Source organism: Artemia franciscana, chromosome 2, assembly GCF_032884065.1.
Source record: "Artemia franciscana chromosome 2, ASM3288406v1, whole genome shotgun sequence".
Lineage (NCBI taxonomy): Eukaryota > Metazoa > Arthropoda > Branchiopoda > Anostraca > Artemiidae > Artemia > Artemia franciscana.
This window is the reverse complement of record NC_088864.1, coordinates 3,532,759-3,546,129: the sequence shown is the minus strand read 5'-3', so window position 1 is coordinate 3,546,129 and position 13,371 is coordinate 3,532,759. Positions and strand designations below refer to the sequence as shown.

General features: G+C 34.4%; 1 protein-coding gene across 2 annotated transcripts in view; it reads left to right on the top strand.

The window, feature by feature from the left end:
- Positions 1-13,371, top strand: part of LOC136036072 (NAD-dependent protein deacetylase sirtuin-1-like) — a 73,858-nt gene that overhangs the window by 10,817 nt on the left and 49,670 nt on the right. For both annotated transcript variants that reach the window (XM_065718037.1, XM_065718047.1), the window contains exon 3: positions 7,662-7,767. In XM_065718037.1, coding sequence (XP_065574109.1) covers positions 7,662-7,767 — 106 coding nt within the window. The remainder of the gene's footprint in view (positions 1-7,661; positions 7,768-13,371) is intronic.

The following is a 13,371-nucleotide window of genomic DNA, read 5'->3' as shown; positions in this document are numbered from 1 at the left end:
AACACAGGCTCATTTAGACATGTGTTCTTTGAAAACGCTTCTAATGATACAAGAAATGACTATACAAGCCCTTAGACACTGCCACTCCTTGATCCTTGAATAAATTTGATGGCCTTCACTCGAGAAACTGTTCTATGATTATCCAATGCTTTAAAGCCATTAGTCTTACTGGATAAATGGTTTACAGTATGGTTCGTTTTTAGGGACAAATTTTATACTATACGTCTAAATGATCTTTGAGATGGGAGGCTGTATAAATATCCTTTAAATAGAGCCAATTCTCTATCCAATTTTTCTAAATAATAGCATTTGGTTCTGTTTGGGCCAAAATTGTTGCTTTGCAGGACGAAATGTCAGAAGTCAGAACTTGGTTTTGGTATTAATTTTTTTTTTTTTTTTTTTTTTTTTTTTAAGGTTTTATTTAATAAACCATTTTCTGATAATCTGTGATTGCTCTGACAATCATCACTTGGTAAAAGAAAAAATAAATAAATGAAAAAATAAGAAGCATGCATGACCATTCATCCACAAGCGATTTTTACAAAATTTGATAAATTTTCTTATGCCAATAACTATAGATAAATAAACTAAAGTGAACGAAGTTCAACGATGTATTTATCGAAATCAAATTAACAAGGATTGCATGACCTTAAATCTTAATAGTAACTAACTTCACAAACCCTGTCTTGAAAATATTCAAGCTTCTTTAGATTATCTGTCAATTTTTATAAGCCAGTACAAAAAGCACTCAAAATTCGATTGAATTTTGCAGAAAAACTCACGCAAAATTAGTTTTCAATAAAGTGCTAGTTTTTAGAATTCTACAGATACTGGAAATTACCACGAGTCAATTCATTTGCGCTAGTTTTGTAGATACGTCTTACATAATCGCACTTCGGAAACGAAGGCGATTTTCAGCCAAAACAAAAAATTGAATGAAAAGACAAAAGCAGATATTTCGGCAAGGACATCCGCCAAGCAGTTCTCAGTGCTAAAAACAAACAAAAAAATATCTTGAGATATTTTGGCAAGGACCTCTGCCTTTTTTGGCACTAACTATTTTTTTTGGGTCGACTTTTTTTGCAAAATTCTTAGAGCTATCAAAATTCGCACTTCAAGGTAAGGCCCTACCGTTCTTATCGGGTCGATATGAGGGCCAGTGTTATTATTGGATATCGGAAAAATATATCAGCTGTATTTTTTTTGCGCAACTTGTCCAGAAGAGGGCACCAGATATCCTCATGTAATTGTGGTGCGAGAGCAACACTTCGGTTTTGTCCTATTTTTTTTTCTTTTGTTCCTAGCACCTCGATTTCAGCTTATTCTTAGAAAATGGCAAGGGTCTAATATCTGCAGTTTTTATGGAAAGTGTGGACCTTAGGCCGGATTAATGAATACGACTTTGCATTTTAGAAAGCTTTGTAGAACGCTTACCTTTGGCCAACAAGGATGGTTTTTGCTTGTGTGTTTGATTGTGTTTCTGTGATTTTAGCTGAGTTTATCATTCGGTTTTTCGTACTTGGGATTGCGGTAGAGGAATGGTATCTGATGTGCTTCTTAAACTTTAAAAGTTCTCTCATTGCCCAAGAAATTGGAGTTTATCCTTTGCTTCTTTCTATGTAATGCTGTTAGAAACTTGGCCTACGGCAAAAAAGTCAACTTTTGAACTGAGACAGATTGTTTTTTTTTCGACGGCAATTCATAGCTCTTGATGAGCCGATCAAAGTATATGTCATCCATTTTTTGGTAGAAAATTCCTTCATGAGATATACCAGTTTGAAAGCTTAAAAGGGTTGATAACTTCAGTATTAAGGTACATACTGAAACCAAAAATAGGCCGTTACAGAATTTATATCAGATGTGCCTCTTAAACTTTAAAAGTTCTCTCATTGCTAAAGGAATTAGAGTTTATCCTTTGCTCCTTTCTAAATGACGACGCTAGAAACTTGGCCTACGGCGAAAAAGTCAACTTTTGAACTAAGACAGATTGATTTCTTTTTTTTTCGGCGGCAGTCGATAGCTTTTGATGAGCTGATCCAAGTGTATGTCATCCATTTTTTGGTAGAAAAATTCCTTCTTGAGATATACCAGTTTGAAAGTTAAAGGGCTTGACAACTTCAGTAGTAAGGTACACACTGAAACCAAAAATAGGCCGATAACAATTGTGAGACATGTAGGGGAGTTTTGAGCAACAGTCGGCTGGTAGCTCATAATCATATTTGGCAATGAGGGGTTCGCAACTTTTGCTAGTTGGTGTACCTATTATTTGTTTCCGGTGTATTTGATGGCAAGACCAATTTGGTTCCAGTGGTAAGACATGTAGGGGACTTGTAAGTAATAATCGGCTGTTAGGCTACAATTATCTTCAGCGATGATGGGCTTGCAACTCTTGCTAGTTGCAATGAGGCGTTCGCAACTTTTGCGAGTTGGTGTACCTAGGATTTATTTTAAGACCCGTACAGATTAACAACTTCAGCGTTTAATCGAAGCGAGGAAACAAAACCAAAGCGTTGCTGTCGCAACACTTTACTCGGTGAAGCCGAACAAAGGTTGCCGCAAAAGACCTCACGTTGCCCATGCAACGTAGATCTGGTTTTTGCTTGTCCAGTCTTTGGTGGTGGGGCCACCAGCTAAGTCTGACCATGGTGGAGAGGGCAGCAGAGATGTGTCAAATGCTGCCAAACTATATTTTTTTTCAATTGTGCAGCAACGTTTTAAATGTACGGTGACTTCAAGAACGTACATCTTCTACCAAAACGACTAAAAGGAATACAATTGACCATACGTTTCTGTTTAATGAATTTTCACTCACGTGGGTGAAAGATCACCGTGATATTCAGTCAGGGCCGCAGCTAAGAGGGAGAGGGAGTGTTGTAAGGTGTTGAGAGGAAGGAGTTCCAAGGTTTCGCCACCGCGTGACAAAACCTTGGAAAATTTACCTATTTATCTTGGAAATTTCGCTTGTGTGTCAGCATGCTGGACTATTTTGTTGACATATTCTTTAAATCGCTTATCCAAACTTAAAACTCTATCTGCACTTTTGTATCCAGTTGTCTAGCATGGATTCGTTAGTAAAGACCATATCGTTAATGCAAAGTAAATTTTTCACATTAATATGCTAATGTTTAAAATTCAAAGTCCAGCTATTTAAATTTGGGTTGTGAATAATCATTTTCAATAAATATCTTACGCTCCTTTCAATCAGATTTTCGCGTGTTTCTTTTATGTAACTAAACCGACTTCTTTGACAATTTTTCTCTTATTTGTCACTTCTGCATACCATTCCGTTTGTGTACTCAGAAGCTGCTGATCAGGAAAGGTAAAGAAAATCAAACAATTCTTGTAAAGGGCCTAATTCTTGGAATCCACTGTGAATTATTGAGACTGTTCTTTGGTGTGCAATACACAAGGGAGAAACGTGTGAATATGGGCAGAGAATGGGGGGCTCAAACTTTATGTAAGGTTTTTTACCAGAGGGGGAATTTATCGGTAAATTGCATCGGTATCGTATCGGTACGATACCGATATATCAGTATCGGACCCCAAAAATCCATATCGGTCGTGCCCTGGTTGTGAGGCGTATAGGGAATGCAGCTCTCTCTTGCTCGTTTTAGAGGCTCTATGAAGGTATTTTGGTGTTACCATAAGCGGTAGTAAGTGCTCGGTTGATGTTTGAATGTATCTACGTATATATCTTTTGAAGTTTTGGCAACTGATAAACAAAATGAAGTGATTAAGCTTTTGGGCTATAAATTTCTCTCTAAGGCCAGTGCCATTTTCTTGGTCACTGACATAAAATGGTAATATCAGACCAGTAATAAAATACATAATGTAGAAGCATAAACTGTTTTAGGGGACAAAATGTAATGTTAAATACTTGCTAAACAAGCTTAATCTATTATTTGAAGTATCTTACTATGCTTTTTCTTCACAGTAATCCATTCTAATAATTGTAGCGCAATTAAACACGTGCATATAGCCCGTGCTACACAATACCATAGTATACATTAATGAGCCGCTGCAGAGCCCACGAAAAAAATGTTCTGGTGGAAATTTCTAAGGAACCATTTATTAAAATCTGCTACTGTGTATTGGATTAAAAATTTCACTGCTTTTAGTTTCCAACAGTGTTAAAACCCAAATTGGCTTCCGTGACCCTTTAAGCATCTCGGCATACGAACTTTTGATAACTGGTGGACAACATATTAGAACCACCAAGGAAGAGACGGCTCATTGATACTTCTAGTTTACGAAGCATTTTATACCAATTGCTGAAGGGAATTTAACAGCTTGGTTGCTATCTTATGGGTCTAAAATATATACCCTGTACAATCTCTACACAGATGTATCTAAAGAAAGGTATAGAGCTAAGTTAAAGTCATTGTAAGCACATGCTCCAAAATAAAGAAGGAAAAACCAAAAGCTTATATTTTGACCTTATATTTATACATCTTATATTTATATATTATTAAAATACATTTATAAATATATTATTAATAAAGAAGGAAAGACCAAAAACTTATATTTATATATCTTGCACACATTAAGCTCTTTTTAATCAAGTTTATTCAGTTCTGAACCAAAGCTAAGAAATGGGGTCACCTTATGCTACCGGAATTTGCCGAATCCGCATCATTAGTGTTTTCGTAAATAGCGGTAAAGAGACCACACTGCCTTTCCATATCAAACAAGTACAACTTAGAATCAATAGGGAAATTTTTCCAAGACAAATAAAAAATAGAAAAGTTTTTTAAAAACATTTTTAGTTTTAATTTTCACATTTTAATGCAAGTTCATATATATATATATATATATATATATATATATATATATATATATATATATATATATATATATATATATATATATATATATATATATATATATAGGGGCATTCCGTGTCAGTTCAGCACAGTGACCCTGCATCATCGTCTTCGATTTTGATGAAATTTGGCACAGTGATAGACCCCTGTGAGAAACTCCCAAAACCAAAATCTTAGGTTTTTTGCTTGACCGGTGTCCGAGATATGGGTCATTCAACATCGACCCAAACTGCCCGATTTACGCCGACTGGTCTATGGTTAAACTGCTGTATCTCAGCTTTTATTGCACCTAGAAACGAAAGTAAAATACCAAATAAAAGCTATTTTTTTGAATGACCATTTGAGGGAACATGAGGGAATGAAAGTTTTTTTTAAAGTTGAGTGAGCAAACTCTTCGTTATGCCTGTATACCGAGTTTAATCCGTAACAAGATAGTTATTTTCTTTTTTTTTTTTTCACTGATAAAAAAAAAACTAGTCTGTTTAGCCAATATGAGGAGAAAAATTATGGTACAAGATTCCTTTTCTGAACTGGTTGCTATAACAACAAAAGAGAAATATCATTCGATTCCTCGCTCAGCACTTTTTCAGATTGAGTAGGCGCTTCCTTGACAATTGTCTGGCAGCCCTCCTCCAGCTCCTGGATATAGTCCTTGGCTATACACCAGGATTTGTTCACTTTGTTCTGTGCTTGGTTTTTGTTTCTTTTATTGTTGAATGTAGTAGGTACGACGGACGAACTGTTGAGAATAAATAAGTATAGGAAATACTATAATCCAACGGAATCAGCAAACTTCTGCATTTAGCCTTGGCTATGTTCAGACATTGAGGAGGAAGGGGCAGTTGTCATGGTAGCACCTATTATGTTTGAAAAGAGTGTTGAATGGGAAATCAAATAGTATTTCTTTTTTGTAATTATGATGTTTAGTTTAGAAAATATATCTTCTACAAAGATTACTTATAAAATAAAATAATTGTTTTAAAGGAAGAAAATTCTTAAATCTAACAGATAAAATAGGTAGCGCTATAGTATTCGGAATAAAACATTCGATTCTCTTTCTGTTGCTTTATGCTCATAAATGGGATCGTATATCTCGGTTTTTAGGTTTGAACTAAGCCCAATGAAGAGGGAGTGACTTCTCTCCTTGGCCTGGATGTTGACTTCAGTGACATTCTTTTGAATCTGCCCTACAAAAAAGACTCATCCAATTTGAACTCGACAAATCTATTGAGCCGAAAATGAAATAGTTCTGTAATGAAATGGATTCACCTATTATTCAAATTGTTTCACCTATTGACTGAAAGCAAAGAGTCATTATTTAGGCCATTGACATTATTTAGTCGTCTTTCTGTTAATTTTAGTCAGTTTAGATCATCAAAAATTACACTGAAATGGTAAAATTGGAAGTGTTATGAAATTCATTTTATGACATGTTGGAACAACCAACAACCCCATTTAGTTTTCTACATACTCCTCAAAGATGAATCATATTTATTCTTATTTTTTTCTTATAAAAACCTTAGTGTTTGATGTACGGAAGATTACTAGCATTGCTGGCTTTTTATATTTGTTTGACTTTATATTAGTTATTCAATCAGGCTCACTATATGTGTTGTGAAAGATAAGTATTATGACATAGACTTATCCTCTGGATTGATAAGAACTGTATCCCTAAATATTTCTAATAGCCTTCATGAAGGGTCAGTAAAAGGCTGTATCCCCAAGATTAATCTTGGCCCCATCTATGGCTTCCATCTATACAAAATTGCTAAGATTTCTAATAAATTCTTGGGAGATGGCCAAGGCAGAAGCTTTAAATAAGGGAGGACGAAAGAGAGTATTTTCCAGCGTGTCCACCTAATCGTAACGATGTGACAAGCTTATAGTATTTATATCAACATACACCGGTATGCTTTTTCCCAAAATGTAGATTTTAGGCCATATAAAATGTAATTCCCCAGACATGTTTTACACCCGTTTACTCAGAGGAGGGTCAATCTAAAGAGCTGTTTCTGAGACGCTAAAGATACGGCTTAAGATAAGGCTTGTTGAAAAGTTAACCTTTATATTTGAAAATAGTACAACATTAACCACCAGTGTGTAGTGCCCAGGTAGCGGTATTTTTATCGCTAAATTAGAGCTTCCAATAGCTGTAGGCTCCGTCAAAAATCAAATATTTTAAACTACGGCTATTATTCCTCTTATGCAACCATACATAAGTATAAATAGGCCAGATTTTGAGAGGATGGTATCAGCTTGTAGTGACATATCATCAATTAGTGGGTTTTCTGAATAATTGGCCTGGGTAAATGTTTTTAGTAAGGGTAAATTGTTGGCCTGGGTAATTGTCATAATAATTTGACAGTTTTTTTTTTAAATTGTTTTAGTATTAATCTTAACGAATTTTCTAGGATTAAGGAGGACGAAATATTATCTTGTAGTGACATATCATCAATTACTGGGTTGTCCGATCTTTCGAATCACGACTGGTACCCGAACTCTGAATCATTGGCCTGGGTAAATAGTTTTGGTAAGGGTAAACAGTTGACTTGGGTAATTGTCATAATAATACGACAATTGGATTTATTTAAATTATTTTAGTATTAATCTTAACGAATTTTCTAGGATTGAGGAGGACGATATATCATCTTGTAGTGACATATCATCAATTACTGGGTTGTCCGATCTTTCGAATCACGACTGGTACCCGAACTCTGAATCATTGTCCTGGGTAAATATTTTTAGTAAGGGTAAGTAGTTGGCCTGGGTAATTGTCATAATAATATGACAATTGTTTTTTTTTTATTGTTTTAGTATTAATCTTAACGAATTTTCTAGGATTGAGGAGGACGATATATCATCTTGTAGTGACATATCATCAATTAGTGGGTTTTCTGATCTTTCGAATCACGACTGGTACCCAAACTCTGAATCATTGGCCTGGGTAAATAGTTTTTAACCATTATACTTTTTCTCTGTTTCAAATTTAGACTTTTCTTAAGTACAAATAAAGACCATCGAAAAAAGCAGTTGAGCCGTACTAAGGATTCTTCTTTTATAAGGCCTTTTGCCAATAAGATGATGGCTATAAATATCTTCTCAGTGTGATATTTTTCTCCATTGATCGCTTGGGTTTCAAGAGCCTATACTTTAATTTGATTTAGGATACTCCATGTGAATAGAATTAAATTGTAACAAATTAAAAGGAAAGGAACGATATGAAACAGTAGCAACATGCATATTAACAACAAAGTAAAAACAATATTGTAATGATTAAAACAGAACAAATAAATATACATAACGCATATGACAGTTAAATAGTTTAATAAGACTGTTTTAATCATAGATAATGAGTAATCTGGAATAACAAGTTGTCTGAAAAATAAGTAATTTATTCAGGTTGTTTTTAGGAAAAACAATCAAATAGTAACAGTAATGATTGAATAGTAACAAATAAAATGAAGGAAGAACAGACAGAACAACAGAAAACTACAAAATTAGTAACATCATAGTAACAAATAAAAAAGAAACATAGTAACATAGTACCAAGAATTTATTTAACATAGTAACATTGATTTTCTTACTGAAAACAAAAAATGTTTGAAACGTTTTCACCTTTCTAACTTTCATAAGTAAAAATTATCAAAACCTTAACGAAGAAATGTCAGTGTATGTTAATTTGACTGACAATCCAAGGTCTTTTTTTTCAGTAAAGCTCAAAATATGTTCTAGTCTTGAGAGGGGTTATCAGCCCTACTCATGTTAATTTTTGCTCCTTTTGAGATTGACTTGGCTATTTATTGTAATTCATGTTCCTTTTTAGTTTCATGTATTTATTAATAGTGATTTGTGGTAGTTTTACGCTTGGAGGATTATTTGACTTTGTTTTTGCTCATTCTTGGCTTAATGGAGCTCTTTACTTTTCTTTGAAAAGCTTGTCTTGTGGAATTTTTTTTTTCAAATTAATAATGAGTAATGATCCTTAGTAAGAACAATTAAATAGTAGACGAACAGTTAACCATAACAAAAAAATAAAAACCAAAAAATGGTTTTAGAACCATAAAAAAAAATGGTCGGGTGTTAGAAAAAACAGAATAGTGTTTAAGAAAAACAGAACTACACATCAGTGTGTGTTCATATTCAAATAGAATTATACTCTCAACATGTAAAAATTAAACTCGGGATAAAAATGGGAAAAGTTGTGTCCTGATATTAGTATTTACTACAGTCAACGTGTCTTATAAAACTTGAATTCATAACAGTCGTGCCTTTAGTATTACTAGTGACATTCATAGCAGAGATGATGCATGCTACTATTTTATTCTGTAAAATCCTAACCGAAATTATTCAAAAAATTTTCAAGAAAAAAAAAAAAAAAAACTCGAAATGAATTTTCTGTCCTGATATCAATATTTGGTACTGTCAGCATGTCTAAAAAAATCATTATTGAATTTTAAATATCTCGTGCTTTTAGCATTATTAGTACATTCACGGCAGAGATGATGCTTGGCTATTGTTTTATTGTGTAAAAATTCTACCCTGTAAGCAATAATATAATAGTAAGAAAAGGTAAGGAACAATAGTAAGTAAAAAGTATAAATGAAGAAGTAGGTAAGGAAAAATTATGCTAGTAAGGAAAACATAATAGTAAGCTAATAGAAAGGAAAAAATAAGCATGTTTTTGTTGTATTTTATAGTTTTGTTACATAGAAAGTTATTCATGTTTCTTAGATACATCTTGTTGTTCTAGGCTTTTTCTATTTCTATCCGTTTCCCATTATATACTGACTAACAAAAACCTGGTCTCGGCGGTTTTTGTTCGCTCTAGATGCTAGCTCGGGTTTTCACCTCCCAGCGAAGGTGTCCGGGCCTTTGGACCTGCAAATGCAAGACTCTGTCTTTCAGCCTTCACAATGATCATCTCGTATTATGATTGTGTATTTTTTTTTAATTGCGTATTTTTGGGGTCATCATGACTTTTTTCTCGTTGTTTTAAAATATTTTTGGAGAATTTTTTTTTTAACTTTAATAGTTTAGCTACAAATACGGTGAACAGAAGACAGAGCAAAAAGTGCATGATTTCTAAAAAGTAAGCAATATTCTGCCTTTAATCTTTTCTCCTCATTGCTAATAATTGAAGAAATCGTATTAGATTAAGAATGAACCGATGATAAGATAAATATTAAAAGCCTCTTGTTCATTTTCCTTTAAGAATAACATGAAAGTATTTTATATGTTTTGAAAAGTAAAAACCGAATAAAAAAAATACTCATCCCTATAACGTCTATAATAAGATTCCTTATATAATAATATCCCTATAATAGTATCCCCATAATATCCCTATAATAAGATTATTTTTCCACCCTCTACTATAATGAAAGTAGAATTAACCAATACCTCAGAGGTATCAGAGGTCTATTTTGAAACTGATGTCTAACTCCCAGTCATTGGCAGTTATTCGCCGAATTGGATTTACTTGCTCATTGCTTATTATCACAAAGGCTCGACCCTAAAGTGGTATCTTTGTGTCTTTTGGGGGGGGGGGATAAGAAACGTTAGTGGGTACAAGTATCCTGGAAGGTTTTTTTTATGCAATCCCGATGATAATCTATTCTTCTATGTACAGGAATCTGTTTGTTCATCAATAATCAATCAATCAATCAATTTATTAATACTAAAGAAAACTATTACAAAAGTAAATCAATTAATAGGCCCAAGAAGCTATGCTTGTAATGGGCCACAGACAAAAAAAAAAAAAAAACACTTATAAAATATATACAAAAAAAAAAAAAAAAAAAAAAAACACTGGAACAAGACAAGATTTTAAAAGAAGAGAAGTGACATACAAATTGGGATAGAATTAAAAGAGAGACAAAAATTATTTAACTGGAAAGACCCGACGAAATAATGCATTTGCAGAAAGAAAAAGAGGGACATCCAAAGGGATGGAGTTCCATAATAGAATTGACTGATATACAGGAGACCTCTGAGCTGCTGTAGAGGATCGTTTTGGTAAAATAAAACGTCGAGAAGAATTACGCAAAGAAGAAAAGTACCTACCTGAGCCTGTCCTTGAGAAAAACTGCTGCAGGGTCGGTGGAAGAGTACCTAGAAAAGCAGAATGCGCTAAATAAAGAGTATTTTTACCTATAATATGATCCAGCGGAGCTATTCCAGTATCATTATAAAGATCAGAGGAAGGGTAAAGCCGAGGGAGAAGAAAAGTAGCCTTCACTGCCCTATTTTGGGCTCTTTGACAGTATTGCCCCAGACAGAGCAGCAATAAGAAAGGTAAGGATGAATAAAAGCATGATAAAGAGAAACCATAATATCAGGAGGAGGAAATGAATTAATCCGGTGCAACAATGAAGACTGGCGGAGTATTAAGGAACGGGTGTGAGTTATATGCGGTTTAAAAGAAAGAAAACAGTCAAGATACACACCAAGAAGTTTCACCATAGTAGCTTGTGGTATAATATCATCCCAAAAGTCAGGGTGATTGGCTCCCGTACGTCTCTCATGCGGTAAGGGGTCCTAAAGTTGACAATGGCACTCTTTCGGCTGTTAAGAGCCATATCATTTGACCAGCACCAATCCTTTACTTTATCAAGAAGACCTTGAGCTATAGAAGTGGCAGATGGCAGGTCCACCGCAGCAATGAAAAAATTACTGTCATCACCAAAAAAAACAGGGTGAATATGGGGATGAAGACCATCAACAAGATCATTAATGTAGATTAGAAACAAAAGTGGTCCAAGCACAGAGCCTTGTGGGACACCTTTCAATACAGGCAAAGTAGTGGAAGAAGTACGGTTAACCAAAACATACTGAGATCTATCTGAAAGGTAGGACCTAAACCAATCTAGTGGGACTCCATGCACACCAAATAAGGATAGTTTAGACAGAAGAACATTGTGGTCAACCATATCAAAGGTCTTTGAAAAGTCAAGAAATAGACCCAAAACACACAAGCCCTTGTCCAGATTAACGCGCACAAACTCTGTAGCATCAGTAAGTGCATGTAAGGTAGAGAATGAGGGACGAAAACCATACTGATGGTTAGTGATGAGAGAATTTCCATCAGTCGAATTAGTACTAAACACAAATGAAGAGAGTCGACGATACACTACTTTTTCAACAACCTTTGAGATGACGGGAAGAAGAGAAATAGGTCTGTCGTTTGAAATTAGAGACGAATCACCTTTTTTATGCAAAGGTAGAACAGTAGCAACTTTAAATGAATGAGGGAAAATACCAGAAGAAAGAGAGAGGTTAGTGAATATCCACGTTCTTCTTTGTTCGGAAATCATTAGAAAAAGGGTCAAAGTGTTCTAAAAGATAGCAAATACCTAGAAAAAAGCTTGTTAAATACACTGTGTTTATACTAGGATTTTTTCTTCAACCTTGGATGACTATAAAAGAAAGAGGGGTGAATATAAGAAATAATTTCATTACCAAAAGTGATCTACAATCAGGGTTACTTCTCTACATAATCGCCTTGGCGATTGAGGCATTTTTCATTTCTGTCAACAGGCTTCGTCATACTTTTTTCATAAAATGACATTGCAAATTATTTGAAAAGAGTTGTGACGGTTTCTTTGTACTCCTCGTTGCTATAGAAGTGCTGTCCTCAAGCCACTTCCTCAATTCAGGAAAAAGATAGATGTCACTTGGCGCTAAGTTGAAATTATAGTGGGTATTCAAAAATGCATACGCAATAATGAATGCAAAGAAATTCCGCAAACTGATCCATAAGTTTAAACAAACGTTCAGCAATGTAAAATTTTGAAGCTGCTTCTTGTGTCACCGTCCTGACATTACTCGTGCAATCTAACCGCTCCTTCACAATTTGAATGGGATATTTTTGAAAACCCACCTTATAGTCCTGACTAAATGAAGAGTGATAACCATCTCTTTCCTGAGCTGAAGAGGTAGCCTGGGGTAGCTCTTCCATGCTGAAAAGGAGTCTAAAGAAGTTGTCACATCTCTTTAAATCAAAGACAGACCCATCTTATGAAGAAAGTATTACGAAATTTGCACACAAATATGGTAATACCTCCATTCCCAGCGTGGCTATGCAGACAAACAACCTTGATTCAATTTTTTTTTAATAATAAAATAATTTCTTCATGTCCATCTTCGGAGGCTGAGAGCCAATTGGATGCTGAAAAAAACTACTCTCGTGTATGTAAATGTTTTCATTCAAGGTTCTTTATTATAAATTATAGTAAAATACAACATTTTACATTTTCTATTGGCGGTTCAGTGTTCTTAGTGCAACTCAGACGTATAGACTAGTTTAGTGATTCCTGGCATGGTCCCACCAATTTTTCAGTGAGAGGTCTTACTAAAATTTATAGATTTATTGAGTGGAAAAATAAGATCTTTTTGTTCATGTCAATTGCTCAAATACTCACTTTCACGTTGTAAGTTTGCAATTTTTCTTTTTTTTTTTGCCAAGAATCAATATTGAACCTATAGTCTTCGCCAATTTTCACTGCACTTAGCACAGTTGAGACGCTTAGACTCGCTTAAAGAATCTTGATTT